Genomic DNA, 16455 nt, shown 5'->3' on the forward strand with positions numbered 1-16455 from the left:
ACTTCCATTTGCTGAACTTGCCATTGGATTAACCATTGGCTCAACTTACCCCATGGCTATTTGCTCAACCTACCCCAAGGCAAACATTTGGACAATATTATCCCACACAATATAAGAATGCACTTTCATACTAGATTTATGACCTCATATTGAAGCTTATAGAGACCCCAACTGATGTAAAGAACAATCTTTAAATTATCTATATTGGTTTTGTTGAGATATGTGTTAGAGGTAGGTGAAGGAGTCAAGCGCAGGAGAGCAGAGATGTCCAAGTAGCGTCTTTAATAGGCAAGTCCACAAAAAAGGTCAGGTACAGTACCAAACCAAAAAAAACGGCCACGACACAAGAGAACACAGTACTCATGGAAGGAGGAAAAACAACGCTCCTAAACTTATACACACTCAGTATAAACGTGAATAAACCTGAGGCACAACCTCAACGAGCAACAACACGAATAATCCCGTACAAACCTAAGCAGGCAACAGGGGTAATTATACACACAGAAATTAAAGCAAATGAACCCAGGTGTGAAAGAACCAAAGACAAAACAAACGGAAAAGGAAAAATGGATCGGTGATGGCTAGTAGGCCAGCGACGCCGAGCACCGCCCGAACAGGGAGAGGAACCACCTTCGGTGGAAGTCGTGACAGGTTTAGATACAAGCATCATGAAACTTCTAACCCAGTAAATGAATTTGAGGTGATGAAAATCTGTTTTTTGGACCTAACTTGCTTACCACTTTTCCCATGTGGTTTCTTCCTTCACAGACTGCATGAAATGAGGACCTCTTCTTAAATATTTGGTCAAATTATTAATTTTGTGTATGGTTTCCTAGAAATAAGGGTGGCTCAACTTACCCCTTTGTCTCAACTTGCCCCACTCTCCTCTATCATACTGCTACTGGCAGGTATTAATGTTCATTATACTGTAGAAGAATATATATGCGTCAGGGACTTACTCTTCTGTCCAATGTTGTCGATCGATTCTGAAAAGAGAAGATGAGAAATGTGCAGTCATGTCTCTGTGTTGTTTGCTGTATTATGGACAAATAAAGAAATGGAAATGCTTTGAACATTTTCAGCAGCATCCCTCTTCAGTATAATGTGTTATCATTATGTGTAGATGGTGCTGAAAACAAAGGATTATTTTCTCCTTGGTGTACTTGGCATCATATCCTTGGCACACAAATGACCGTTTAATAACGATAAATAAACTGAGGATGATGCAGACAAGTGCGCTGAATCCCTATAAGTGCCATCTGACACATCAAACTCCCACAACTTACAGAAACATAATCACGACCTGATCCAATCTTAAATTACTCTCCTTCTTATACCTTTTGATATAGTAAAGCATTGCTGTGCATTAACACAAAAGCAGTGGCAACAACAGTAGCATCGTGCCTGGTGCAGTCTGGCGTGAATGCTGACTGGCAGCTGCTCCACCTGCAGCAGGGCAGGCCTGAGACAAAGCAGCTGACCACATGACAGGATCAGCACCCCAGTCCTCAACACACTGATTCAGCTCAGCTAATATACATCAGTAGCACCCTACTACACACACCTACTAATACACCTATGCACATGAAAAGCACCAAGACACAACTAATACCAGGGGTTGGAACCGGTTCAGGGAACAGAACCGAAAACCGGAAAATAAATAAATATTTCAAGGAACAGAATCAGAACTGGGAACGAAAGTGATCTATACTGTTCCGGAACAGAACCTTTATTTTTAAAGCATGGGAACCGGTTATAACGTTATTTTACGTTCCCGGGCAATTTTTTCCAGTCCCACAAAAAAATGCAAAACAAACACCTATGCAAAGCTCTCCCTCTGTCAATCAGAAACTTCTTCCAGTGTCTGCCTGCAAGCTGAAAATCTTTGTCAGTGTGTGTGCATGTTTAGGCAACCTGCCCCTCCACCCTCCGAAGCATAGTCTAGTAGCCTAATGGCCTTACAAGCTGTATTCAGAAATTAGGGAGTGAGATTTTTAATTAGAGTGGATAAATTTAATTAGAATGGATTAACTTTTTCAATGCTAGTTAGTGATACTATAGTTAGTTATCACATTTCACATTGGATTTATTAAGTACAAAGAGGTAAGATGTTTTTTTAATTCTGGTGCCACTCTGCACACACAAGCTTGTTAGCTAGCAAGCTTCTCTGGTCCAACGTTAAGTCAACTCTGAAGTTCAAAGACATTCAAAGTTCCTCCATAGAAGCTGCTCTTCCGTAGATATAATTCTATAGGCCTAATTCAGATAATGCATGTCATTACAAGATGCCCAGCGCTTCAAGCCAAGCCTCCACACAGTTTGGTTTCCCAATAAAACATAACAAATGCTATATGAATTACCATGCGCAATTTTGCCAATTTAGCGCCACTGGGCCTGCCAGCAGACCGGGACGGGGTAGGGACAGGGACGGGGATGGGGGGGTGAGGTTATAATCATGTAAATCCAAATAATGTAAGTCCAAAAATGCATTCTGATTGGGTCAAATTTACATTTTATTTTCTCACAGATATCGAAAAGGTTGTTCACTTTTGCAGCTAGCTTTGTTAAGTTTTGTTAGTGGCACACAGAATAGTTATAGCTAGTTGGCTATGCTTTTATCAACATGGATATCCGAAAATGGCTGGGCACTGCCAAGAGAAAAAAAGTGAGGACCACCATGTCAAAATCGATGCTGAGCTCACCAAGCGGCCTGTTAGCCCAACTACTGAGGTTGAGGAACCTAGCAGCAAATGCCCCCACGCCGCCTGCTGCCCAACAAGATGGAGAAGTGCCATAGCCCAGCACTAGGGTAACATCCCAACAAGCACCTGCACCTCCGTTACCCCAGCCACTAGCACCTGATGACCTTGGTGATGAGGAGCCAGCATTACCCCAGCCACCTGACGACCTCGGTGATGAGGAGCCAGCGTTACCCCAGCCACCTGACGACCTCTGTGATGAAGAGCCAGCATTACCCCAGCCACCTGACGACCTCGGTGATGAGGAGCCAGCGTTACCCCAGCCACCTGATGACCTCGGTGATAAGGAGTAGAGGTCGACCGATTCATCGGAATGGCCGATTAATTAGGGCCAATTTCAAGTTTTCATAACAATCGGTAATCGGTATTTTTGGTCACCGATTCGCCGATTTTTTAAAAAATGTTATAAATATTTTTTAACTAGGCAAGTCAGTTAAGAACACATTCTTATTTTCAATGACGGCCTAGGAACGGTGGGTTAACTGCCTTGTTCAGGGGCAGAACGACAGATTTTTACCTTGTCAGCTTGGGGATTCAATCTTGCAACCTTACGGTTAACTAGTCCAACGCTCTAACCACCTGCTTTACATTGCACTCCACGAGGAGCCTGCCTGTTACGCGAATGCAGTAAGAAGCCAAGGTAAGTTGCTAGCTAGCATTAAACTTATCTTATAAAAAACAATCAATCAATCAATCATAATCACTAGTTAACTACACATGGTTGATGATATTACTAGTTTATCTAGCCTGTCCTGCGTTGCATGTAATCGATGCGGCGCGCATTCACGAAAAAGGACTGTAGTTGCTCCAACTTGTACCTAACCATAAACATCAATGTCTTTCTTAACATCAATACACAAGTATATATTTTTAAACCTGCATATTTAGTTAATATTGCCTGCTAACATGAATTTCTTTTAACTAGGGAAAATGTGTCACCTCTGCAACAGAGTCAGGGTATATGCAGCAGTTTGGGCCGCCTGGCTCGTTGCGAACTGTGTGAATACTATTTCTTCCTAAACAAAGACAGCCAACTTCGCCAAACGGGGGATGATTTAACAAAAGCGCATTTGCGAAAAAAGCACAATTGTTGCACGACTGTACCTAACCATAAACATCAATGCCTTTCTTAAAATCTATACACAGAAGTATATATTTTTAAACCTGCATATTTAGCTAAAAGAAATCCAGGTTAGCAGGCAATATTAACCAGGGGAAATTGTGTCACTTCTCTTCCGTTCATTGCACGCAGAGTCAGGGTATATGCAACAGTTTGGGCTGCCTGGCTCGTTGTGAACTAATTTCCCTGAGTTTTACGTAATTATGTGTCACGTCCTGACCAGTATAGGGGTTATTTGTTATTGTAGTTTGGTCAGGACGTGGCAGGGGGTGTTTGTTTTATGTGGTTCAGGGTGTGTTTTGTGTATGTGTTTAGGTAGAGGGGTATTTGATTTATTAGTCCGGGGTTTGTTAGTCATTGTTCTTTGTTAGTATATTTCTATGTTCTATCTAGTCTTTTGTATTTCTATGTTTAGTTAATTAGGGTTGGACCGTCAATTGGAGGCAGCTGGTTATTGTTGCCTCTGATTGAGGGTCCTATAATTAGGAGTTTGTTTTCATGGTTTTTTTGGTGGGAGATTGTGCTGTGTATAGCTTTGTGCCTTACTGGCCTGTTATTCGTCGCTGTGTTTTGTATACGTGTTTGTTTTGGGTTTTCCTTTTTTGTCAATAAAGCAATAAAGAAGATGAGTGTACATATTCCCGCTGCGTTTTGGTCCTCTCCTTACGACACCTATGACATTATATTGAAGGTTGTGCAATGTAACAGGAATATTTAGACTTATGGATGCCACCCGTTAGATAAAATACGGAACGGTTCCGTATTTCACTGAAAGAATAAACGTGATAGTTTCCGGATTCGACCATATTAATGACCTAAGGCTCGTGTTTCTGTGTTTTATTATGTTATAATTAAGTCTATGATTTGATAGAGCAGTCTGACTGAGCGATGGTTGGCACCAGCAGGCTAGTAAGCATTCATTCAAAACAGCACTTTCATGCGTTTTGCCAGCAGCTTTCGCAATGTATTGCGCTGTTTATGACTTCAAGCCTGTCAACTCCCAAGATTAGGCTGGTGTAACCGATGTGAAATGGCTAGCTAGTTAGCGGGTGTGCGCTAATAGCCTTTCAAACGTCACTCGCTTTGAGACTTGGAGTAGTTGTTTCCCTTGCTCTACATGGGTAACGCTGCTTCGAGGGTGGCTGTTGTCGATGTGTTCCTGGTTTGAGCCCAGGTAGGAGCGAGGAAGCTATACTGTTACACTGGCAATACTAAAGTGCCTATAAGAGCATCCAATAGTCAAAGGTATATGAAATACAAATCGTATAGAGAGAAATAGTCCAATAATTCCTATAATAACTACAACCTAAAACTTCTTACCTGGGAATATTGAAGACTCATGTTAAAAGGAACCACCAGCTTTCATATGTTCTCATGTTCTGAGCAAGGAACTTAAACGTTAGCTTTCTTACATGGCACATAATGCACTTTTACTTTCTTCTCCAACACTTTGTTTTTGCATTATTTAAACCAAATTGAACATGTTTCATTATTTATTTGAGGCTAAATTGATTTTCTTGATGTATTATATTAAGTTAAAATAAGTGTTCATTCAGTATTGTTGTAATTGTCACTATTACAAATACATTTTTTTTTTAAATCGACCGATTAATCGGCATCGGCCTTTTTTGGTCCTCCAATAATCGGTATCGGTATCGGCGGTGAAAATCATAATCAGTCGACCTCTAATGAGGAGCCAGCATTACCCCTGCCACCTGACGATATCAGTGATGAGGAGCCAGCGTTACCCCTGCCACTTGACCACATCGTAATGAGGAGCCAGCGTTACCCCAGTCACCTGACGATCTCAGTGATGAGGAGCCAGCGTTACCCAGTCACCTGACGACCTCTGTGATGAAGAGCCAGCGTTACCCCAGCCACCTGACGACCTCTGTGATGAGGAGCCAACGTTACCCCAGCCACCTGACGACCTCTGTGATGAAGAGCCAGCATTACCCCAGCCACCTGACGACCTCTGTGATGAAGAGCCAGCGTTACCCCAGCCACCTGATGACCTTTTGTAGAGCCTGGTTCAAGGTCTGCATTTGGTTGTGGTGCATACTATGTCTTCTGATGAGGCGATAGATGACTTGTTCAATGTGTCTAGCTCTCTGTACAACTTCTTTAGGAAACCCACGGTGGCTGCACAGTACACTGGAGAAACACTGAAAAGAGTTCTTGATCAGAGATGGACTGGCCACCTCGCCACAGTGTCAGTCATTTTGAAAACAAGTGACAACATCACAGAGAAGCTCTGTGAAATCGAATTTACTCGCGCATATGGCACAGATGTGAGACTTGAGGCCATTGAGGCTTATTGAAAGCAGTGACAGAGCCAAGCTTTAAGTTTATTGTGAACATGACTCACACAATTCTGGGGCTCCTCGACCCTCCTAATGAGTTACTGCAGTCAGAAGCTACTGATCTGCACACTGGTGTCAAACTTGTCTGCAGCTCTTATGGGTGCATTGAAAAACGGCGAAGTGATGCTGAATTGAAAAAGCTTTGGGAGGCATGCCAAGAAGGTACGAGCACACCAGCTCCAAGCAAACAACGGCGACTGATGAGTAAAACTCTGCAAGAGTATGTAGTTGAAAGCACAGTGGGCCAGCATGGTGATGGAGAAGAGATGACTGTTTTTCAGCACTTTCTATGCCGTGCTGGGGGAAATGTCATCACGATTTAGCAAAGGAAATAGTCAACTAGTGGAAGCTCTGTGTACCATGGATGCAGAGAGCCCAAACTTTTGGGATGTGAACAAGGTCAAGACATTGATATTAATAGAAATACAGCTTTTGCGTTATTTTATGACCAATGTGGTCCATTGGCTGTCCACTTCGGTGGTGCTGAAATTGGCAGCGTATTCCTTCATGGCGCATACTGGCGGTAGCCTTTAGTCCATGGTCCTGAATCGATGGTTACGGCATGTGCTGTTTTAATGAGCACATCTTGGGCTACCAGTCTTCGTGGGGTTTCTCTTCAACATGGCATGCTTTCTTGTGTACAAAATAACAGTTGTTGTGTATGTGGCTGCAGTTCAGGCCTACATTTTAGTTCATGTTGTATGTCAGAGTAGTATAGGACCAATACACTGTGTAGCCTGCTAAAAGAAGTAAATAAACGTTCACTATGTAATCATTCTTTTGCTATACACAGTCGTTGTGTGATAGGCTACTTTAAAAATTATGTCAATACTATGAAAATGACACATAGCCTACTTTTTTGCCCCTCCCTGCTCTCTTGCTATAGTGTGTGTGTGCTCTCTGAATTTGCATTTACTCTTATCTTATTAAAATTGGCTACTACCATGCAGGAAATGTAACATCAGCTATGAATACAGAATATACACTTAGATTTCGTTTGCTTTTCTGTCACAACTTGATCTGTTTCACCTGTCCTTGTGCTTGTCTCCACCCCCTCCAGGTGTCACCCATCTTCCCCATTATCCCCTGGGTATTTAAACCTGGGTTTTCTGTCTGTCTGTGCCAGTTCGTCTTGTATGTTTCAAGTCAACCAGCGTGTTTTTCCCGTACTCCTGCCTTTTCTATTCTCTTTTACTAGTCCTCCCAGTTTTGACCCTTGCCTGTTTCCTGGACTCTGTACCCGCCTGCCTGACCATTCTGCCTGCCCTGACCTCGAGCCTGACCTCCTGGACTCTGAACTGGTTTTGACCTTTTGCCTGTCCACGAACATTCTATTGCCTAGCCCTTTTGGATTATTAATAAATATCAGACTCAAACCATCTGCCTCCCGTGTCTGCATCTGGCTCTCGCCTTGTGCCCTTATAGTATGAACTGGCCCCCTGCCGGCGCAGGGTTTGTCTTTGTGGAAAAGAAGGACAAGACCCTGCGTCCGTGCATTGACTACCGGGGCCTTAATGACATAACGATCAAGAATCGTTACCCCCTACCACTCCTCTCCTTAGCTTTCGAACCTCTCCAGGGGGCTACCATCTTCTCCAAACTGGACCTTCGGAATGCCTACCACCTGGTTCGGATACGCAAAGGGGATGAGTGGAAGACAGCCTTCAACACTTCCAGGCCCTGGTAAACGATGTGCTCCGGGACATGTTAAACCGTTTCGTGTCCGTCTACCTCGACGACATCCTGTTTTTTTTCTCTTCTGCCCAAGAACACGTCCTCCATGTTAGACAAGTCCTTCAGCGCCTCCTGGAGAACTAGTTATTTGTGAACGCGGTGAAATGCGAGTTCCACCGTTCTACCCTCTCCTTTCTGAGATATGTCATCTCTGAAGGAAATGTCCATATGGACCCGGAAAAGGTGAAAGCAGTAGTGGATTGGCCCCAACCTACGTCCAGGATTCAGCTACAACGTTTCCTGGGGTTTTACAATTTCTACCGGCGTTTCATTCAAGGCTACAGCACCCTGGCGGCCCCCCTCTCGTCACTCACCTCTCCCAAGGTACCATTCACATGGTCCCCAGCGGTTGACAGAGCCTTTGTGGACCTGAAGTGTCGGTTCACTACAGTTCCCATCCTCGTCCATCCGGACCCGTCCCATCAGTTTGTGGTTGAGGTTGATGATTCTGACGTTGGAGTGGGGGCTATCCTGTCCCAGCGATCTGTCCAGGACCAAAAGCTCCATTCCTGTTCCTTCCTGTCCCATCGTCTCAACTCTGCAGAAAGAAACTACGACGTGGGTAACCAAGAACTCCTGGCGGTCAAGATGGCACTGGAGGAGTGGAGACTGGCTGGAGGGAGCAGAACATCCGTTTTTGGTTTGGACCGACCACAAGAATTTGGAATATCTCCACACAGCCAAGCGCCTTAACACCAGGCAGGCCCAGTGGGCTCTGTTATTCACCAGGTTGAACTTCAACATTTCCTATCGCCCAGGGTCCAAGAATGTTAAACCTTATGCCCTCTCTCGCCTGTACAGTCCCGCTGCCACATCCTCTGACTCCAAGACCATCCTCCCTACCTCATGCCTTGCGGCTGCTGTGGGCTGGGGTATTGAGACCCTGGTCTGCAAGGCACAACGTTCCCAGTATGCCCCTGGAGGTGGCCCGGCTAACCGGTTGTTCGTCCCTAATTCAGTCCAGTCCCGGGTCCTGGAATGGGCTCATTCCTCCAGGCGAGTTCCGGATGACCCTGGCCTTCCCCCGACAATGTTTCTGGTGGCCCACAATGGTTTCTGACGCATCTGCCTTCATTGTTGCATGCACCGTTTGTGCTCAGAATAAGACTCCACGGCAAGCCCCTTCCGGCCTCCTTCAGCCACTACCTGTCCCTCATCGTCCCTGGTCCCATATCTCCCTGGACTTTGTCACTGGGCTCCCTCCGTCTGATGGCAACACCGTCATTCTGACGGTAGTGGATCGGTTTTCCAAAGCTGCCCATTTCATCCCTCTCCCCCAACTACCCTCTGCCAAAGTGACGGCCCAGCTCATGGTGCAGCATGTCTTCAGGATCCACGGACTCCCGGTGGACATGGTCTCCGACCAGGGTCCTCAGTTCTCGTCTCATTTCTGGAAGGCGTTTTGCACCCTTATTGGGTCGTTGGCCAGCCTGTCCTCCGGATTCCATCCCCAATCCAACGGCGGGCAAACCAAGACCTGGAAACAACATTAAGATGCCTTGTCTCGACCAACCCCACTACCTGGACCTGACAACTGGTTTGGGTGGAGTATGCCCGGAACACTCTTCCCTGTTTGGCCACGGGACTCTCCCCTTTCGAGTGATCCATGGGGTATCAACCTCCGCTCTTCCCAGAACAAGAGCAGGAAGTGAACATACCCTCGGCCCAGATGTTCGTCCACCACTGTCGGCGTACCTAGAAAAGAGCCCGGGCGGCGCATCTCAAGACCAACTCCAGGTATAGTCGACAAGCGGATCGCCGTCCAGCTCCTCGCTATCGCATTGGGCAGAGGGTACGGCTATCCACACGGGACCTGCCCCTTCGGGTGAAGTCCCGCAAACTTTCCCCCCATTTCATTGGCCCTTTCCCCATCTCTAGAGTCCTTAGTTCCACTGCTGTTCGTCTTTTGTTACCCTGTACTCTCCGTATTCACCCTACATTCCATGTGTCTAGGATTAAGCCCGTGTCTCACAGCCCTATTTCTGAAACTCTCCGACAGAAAATATTGTGCACCTGGAGAAGTGGCAGCTTGGCTTACTGTAGGTTACGCTCATTGCGTAGAGTCACAAATTCAACAGAAAAGTTTAAGCTATGAAGCCTGTAAGAATCTTTGAAACCCTAGCGGTGCTCATCCTGTTGGTAGCCACAAATGATGTGTAGTCCTACGGCAGCTACGGCTGTATGTGTAGGCCTACGGCAGCTACGGCTGTATGTGTAGGCCTACGGCAGCTACGGCTGCATTTTGTATTATGTGTAGGCGTACGGCAGCTACGGCTGCATTTTGTATTTTGTGTAGGCCTACGGCAGCTACGGCTGCATTTTGTATTATGTGTAGACCTACAGCTGCATTTTGTATTATGTGTAGGCCTACGGCAGCTACGGCTGCATTTTGTATTATGTGTAGACCTACAGCTGCATTTTGTATTATGTGTAGACCTACGGCAGCTACGGCTGCATTTTGTATTATGTGTAGGTCTACGGCAGCTACGGCTGCATTTTGTATACACTTGTATGTCATAATGGGGCGCATATCTTTCTTGTGCCATTTTACAAAACAATGGTTGTTGATGTGTAAGGCTACATTTCAAATACATTTTTGTACATTTCAACAGTAGTAGGACCAATCGACCTTATTTTATTAGGGCTCTAAAGCAAAACTAGTTGTGCCCACCCATGGATTTAAAATGTCATCTCAGGCATATCATCCTGGAGCCGGACCTGCTCTCTCGTTCTCTCCCCACCCGCAAAATGTCAGTTGCATCTTGCACGTGTCTTTCCATCACACATGTAAACAACTCACTGAGCTATAGCTTGCCCACTTCATAGCAATCTGCTCAATTCTCATTGCTATCCGCACTGCATGATTGGTGGAGTGGAACGTAACAAAAAAAATGGTTCTGTTTAGAACTAAAATAATGTAGGTTCCAACCCCTGCTTAATACACACCAACAGCACCAATGCACACCTAACACACATCAACAGCATTAACACACACCTAATACACATCAACAGCATTAAAACACATCAACAGCATTAACACACACCTAATACACATCAACAGCATTAACACACACCTAATACACATCAACAGCATTAACACACACCTAATACACATCAACAGCATTAACACACACCTAATAAACAATATGAACAGCCCCGAAAAGACACTACCAGCTCCCTAATTGAGACACAGCATCCTACACATAACTAATAAAATAAATACCCAACACATAGTTCCCCAAGAGCTCATCAATCTTGTTCCTTCCATTTTCAAAAAGCCCTTGAAGGAGCACACCCAGGGATGGATATTAAGCTAGCTAGCTAGCCTGAGGCTAGTACTGTTCAACCGGGCTAGTAGAAAATGTACCAAACTAGCCTGCCGCCTAGAGAAATGTTGTCTTTTCAAATATCGCATGGCACAGATTTTAGACCCGGGCTAGTAAAAATGGAAGTCTGGCTGGCCAGTGCCCAAAATCCTTAAGTTCCATCCCTGAGCACACATTAGCTTCACAGGCTCAGAGCACACTGCAGTCTGCACAACATACAGTCAGAGCTGAGGAAAGGTGATCTGAGCAACTGAAACTGGCCGTGTGTGTGTGTGTGTGTGTGTTGGTGCGTGCGTGCGTGCGTACGTGCGTCCTGCTATTGCAACAGAGCCCAGTTCTGCGACACAAGGACTTCACAGGTGAACTAGCTGTCTCTCATCCATCCAGTGCTGGATAGCCATAGCTAGCTAACATAGCATCCCTCTCTGTTTGAGTCAGGTGTTTGAATAGGTTAAACTAGCTAGCTACATTCACTAGCTAAGTGAAAGTAAAAAAAAAATACAACTAAATCTCAATCTGTCTCTCTCTCTCTTTTGCTTCTCCTTAATTTAGGAATAAATTAAGTTGTTCAAAACTGTTAAACTATTGTCTTTCTCTTTAAGTCAACTACTCACCACATTTTATACACTGTAGTGCTAGCTAGCTGTAGCTTATGCTATCAGTACTACACTATATATACAAATGTATGTGGACAGCACTTCAAATGAGTGGATTCGGCAATTTCAGCCACACCCGTTGCTGGGAGGTGTATAAAATCGAGTACACAGCCATACAAACTCCATAGACAAACATTGGCAATAGAATGGTGAAGAGCTCAGTGACTTTCAACGTGGCACCATCATAAGATGCCACCTTCCAAACAAGTCAGTTCGTCAAATTTCTGCCCTGCTAGAAATGCCCTGGTCAACTGTAAGTGCTGTTATTGTGAAGTGGAAACGTCTAGGAGCAACAACGGCTCAGCTGCGAAGTGGTAGGCCACAAAATCTCACAGGACAGGACCGCCGAGTGCTGAAGCGCGTATCGCTTAAAATTCTGTCTGTCCTCGGTTGCAACACTCACTACCGAGTTACAAACTGCCTCTGGAAGCAACGTCAGAACAAGAATTGATCACCATGTGCATTGCCAAGTGTCGGCTAGAGTGGTGTAAAGCTCACCGCCATTGGACTCTGGAGCAGTGGAAATGCATTCTCTGGAGTGATGAATCACGTTTCACCATCTGGCTGTCCAACGGAGGATTCTGGATTTGGCGGATGCCAGGAGAACACCACCTGCCCGAATGCATAGTGCCAACTGTAAAGTTTGGTAGAGGAGGAATAACGGTCTGGGGCTGTTTTTCATGGTTTGGGCTAGGCCCCTTTGGGCTAGGCCCCCCTGAGTAAAGGGGAATCGTAACGCTACAGAATACAATGACATTCTAGATGATTCTGTGCTTCCAACTTTGTGGCAACAGTTTAGGGAAGGCCCTTTCCTGCCCCCGTACACAAAGCGAGGTCCATGCAGAAATGGTTTGTCGAGATCAGTGTGGAAGAAATTGACTGGCCTGCACAGAGCCCTGACCTCAACCCCATCGAACAACTTTGTGATGAATTGGAATGCAAACTGCGAGCCAGGCCTAATCGCCCAACATCACTAATGCTCTTGTGGCTAAATGGAAGCAAGTCCCCGCAGCAATGGTTCCAACATCGAGTAGAAAGCCTTCCCAGAAGAGTGGAGGCTATTATAGCAGCAAAGGGGGAACCAACTCCATATTAATACCCATGATTTTGGAATAAGATTTTCGACAAGCAGGTTTCCACATACTTTTGGTCATGTAGTATAGATTGATTCTCTGATCCTTTGATTGGGTGGACAACATGTCAGTTCATGCTGCAAGAGCTCTAATAGGTTGGAGGAAATCCTCCAGAAGTTGTCAGAATTATTGTGTAAGTCTATAGAAGGGGGTGAGAACCATGAGCCTCCTAGGTTTTATATTGAAGTCAATGTACCCAGAGGAGGACGGAAACTACTGTAGACCTTCATTGCAAAACAGTGTGTTTTAATCAATTATTTGTTGACGTGAATATATTTAGTATAGTTTTATCTAAAAAAGGATAACTTTTTTAATGTTTCACTATTTTTATCTTTATGAAATTCACTGAGGAGTATGGTCCTCCCCTTCCTCCTCTGATGAGCCTCCACTGTCACAGATATGTGACTAACATTTTGTCAACTTTAAAGACCCTGCTGCCATTTATTAAAGATAATTTTAAGGAAATCTGGGTCAGGCAGAGATTGCATGCGAGTCAGACAATGGGATTAACAGAGGGATCAGCTGACGATACCCTCCTACAGTTATCTCTGGACCTCATCACACCACATGCTGGCCGCAGGCAACAACACTTCTAGTCCTATCTTACTGGTTTCATTGCAGATAGAAGAAAACTACAAATATATATAAAAAAGTAATTTTACAGTCAACGCGAATATCAAACTATGATATTAGTTGTATTCACTAAAAGCATTGATAATAACAGATGAACCAATTAAATCTACTTAACAACATCCGCTGAGAACTGTGTTTCCTGGTCAGGCCACATGGTTAGGAATAACTCTTATAGGCCGGTCAGAGATTTTCAGCCTTTCTTACCTCCGGGGTAGAGAAGGGTTTTGACAAAGTGTTTGACTCTGTTACTGGCCATAATATTGTGTTCTAAGACAAACGGGGAAAGTTTACCTACTTTAGATAGTGTTTAGAACAGCAGGAAGGAAACAGGAGGTGTGTCTCTAGAGTCAGGGAGGGTCAACCTGACTGGGATGATGACTGGGCTGGCTGGGAGGGTCAACCTGACTGGGCTGATGACTGGGCTGGCTGGGAGGGTCAACCTGACTGGGATGATGACTGGGCTGGCTGGGAGGGTCAACCTGACTGGGATGATGACTGGGCTGGCTGGGAGGGTCAACCTGACTGGGATGATGACTGGGCTGGCTGGGAGGGTCAACCTGACTGGGATGATGACGGGCTGGCTGGGAGGGTCAACCTGACTGGGATGATGACTGGGCTGGCTGGGAGGGTCAACCTGACTGGGATGATGACTGGGCTGGCTGGGAGGGTCAACCTGACTGGGATGATGACTGGGCTGGCTGGGAGGGTCAACCTGACTGGGCTGATGACTGGGCTGGCTGGGAGGGTCAACCTGACTGGGCTGATGACTGGGCTGGCTGGGAGGGGAACTCAAAGTGATGACAGCAACACTCTCACCTGAGACACAGTAGGGCAGCAACACTCTCACCTGAGACCATAGAATTAGGCATTAGAATAATAGAATGGAAATTAACCTTCATAAGATGGGATAAAGGGCAGCCATTTTGGTAAGGGAGTTGGTCAACCATTGTTTGCCAGTGCTGTGATAAGGTATTGTGTAAAATAATACATTTGAAGAGTTTATCTGCACTGTATGTTAGCTAGCTATCCAGACAGTTTTAGAGGAATGATTCCATTCATTTTCCAAATTAACTGCTAATATGCCAACATTCCATTCAAACAATGCAGTCAATCCACAGCCATGCTCTGACTGAATTCAGTTGATGATATGACTTTGACAAGTTGTAAATGCAACAAGTACTGATATTGTATCATATAATAGCACTCACAGCTTTATAAGAAAACAAAAAGGGAGACATTTATGGTCTGTGTACAGATACTGTATTTTAGGGCTATTTATACAGAAAAAAAAAAGAAATTAGGGCAGAAAGCCAAAGACATGGTCAAAACAGGTCATTATTCACCCTTAATATTAGCTCAAAGTCAGCTGACATGGTTGTTGTTAAATCCAAAAGACTAAGCTAAAAACAGCGTGCGTGTCAAACAGAAAAGGAATTGATTGGACAATAGACTGATGATAGCACAAGCATAGCAACATTCAAAAACGATACTTTGCAACCACTGCTCTTTGAATCCAGACCAGTTTGCATGTGATGCTTCTTGGTAAATGCAGAGTCCATTTGCAGAGGTGGTGACCTGACATACTGCCAAATAGAGCAAGGAGTGGGCTGGCCCTGGTTTCTTCTGACACACACAGAGCTCCTTACCTCAGGAATCAGTATCCCTATTCAGGCCAATTCAATATGTTGTGTAATATTATGCTCTTTTACACTATAATTTAACAAAATGTAACATTGGCAGTCTAAAAAACAGCCTTGAAAGCTATGAGAGGGAGAACTAAATGTCCGAAATGGCACACTATAGGGGACTACTTTTGACCAGGGCCCTTAGACTACACTTGTAAATCAAGTGCTGATCACGTCAAAGTGTTGTGGTGAATATGCGATACATGAACACATGTAATGAATGTTGTCAGAGCTGTATGAAGTAGTAGTACGTACATATACTGCTCAAAAAAATAAAGGGAACACTTAAACAACACATCCTAGATCTGAATGAAAGAAATAATCTTATTAAATACTTTTTTCTTTACATAGTTGAATGTGCTGACAACAAAATCACACAAAAATAATCAATGGAAATCCAATTTATCAACCCATGGAGGTCTGGATTTGGAGTCTGGGCATGCTCCTGATGAGGTGGCGGATGGTCTCCTGAGGGATCTCCTCCCAGACCTGGACTAAAGCATCCGCCAACTCCTGGACAGTCTGTGGTGCAAAGTGGCGTTGGTGGATGGAGCGAGACATGATGTCCCAGATGTGCTCAATTGGATTCAGGTCTGGGGAACGGGTGGGCCAGTCCATAGCATCAATGCCTTCCTCTTGCAGGAACTGCTGAACACACTCCAGCCACATGAGGTCTAGCATTGTCTTGCATTAGGAGGAACCCAGGGCCAACCGCACCAGCATATGGTCTCACAAGGGGTCTGAGGATCTCATCTCGGTACCTATTGGCAGTCAGGCTACCTCTGTCGAGCACATGGAGGGCTGTGCGGCCCCCCAAAGAAATGCCACCCCACACCATGACTGACCCACCGCCAAACCGGTCATGCTGGAAGATGTTGCAGGCAGCAGAACGTTCTCCATGGCATCTCCAGACTGTCACGTCTGTCACATGTGCTCAGTGTGAACCTGCTTTCATCTGTGAAGAGCACAGGGCGCCAGTGGCAAATTTGCCAATCTTGGTGTTCTCTGGCAAATGCCAAACCTCCTGCACGGTGTTGGGCTGTAAG

General features: G+C 45.1%; 1 protein-coding gene across 4 annotated transcripts in view; it reads right to left on the bottom strand.

Moving 5' to 3' along the window:
- zdhhc2 (zDHHC palmitoyltransferase 2) overlaps window positions 1-16455 on the bottom strand; it is a 38853-nt gene that overhangs the window by 20508 nt on the left and 1890 nt on the right. For 2 of the 4 annotated variants that reach the window (XM_014212830.2, XM_014212828.2), the window contains exon 2: window positions 960-986. The exons of the other annotated variants lie outside the window; for them this stretch is intronic. In XM_014212830.2, coding sequence (XP_014068305.1) covers window positions 960-986 — 27 coding nt within the window. The remainder of the gene's footprint in view (window positions 1-959; window positions 987-16455) is intronic. 4 annotated transcript variants of the gene reach the window in all.

This window comes from Salmo salar, chromosome ssa09 (assembly GCF_905237065.1).
Source record: "Salmo salar chromosome ssa09, Ssal_v3.1, whole genome shotgun sequence".
Classification (NCBI taxonomy): Eukaryota; Metazoa; Chordata; class Actinopteri; order Salmoniformes; family Salmonidae; genus Salmo; species Salmo salar.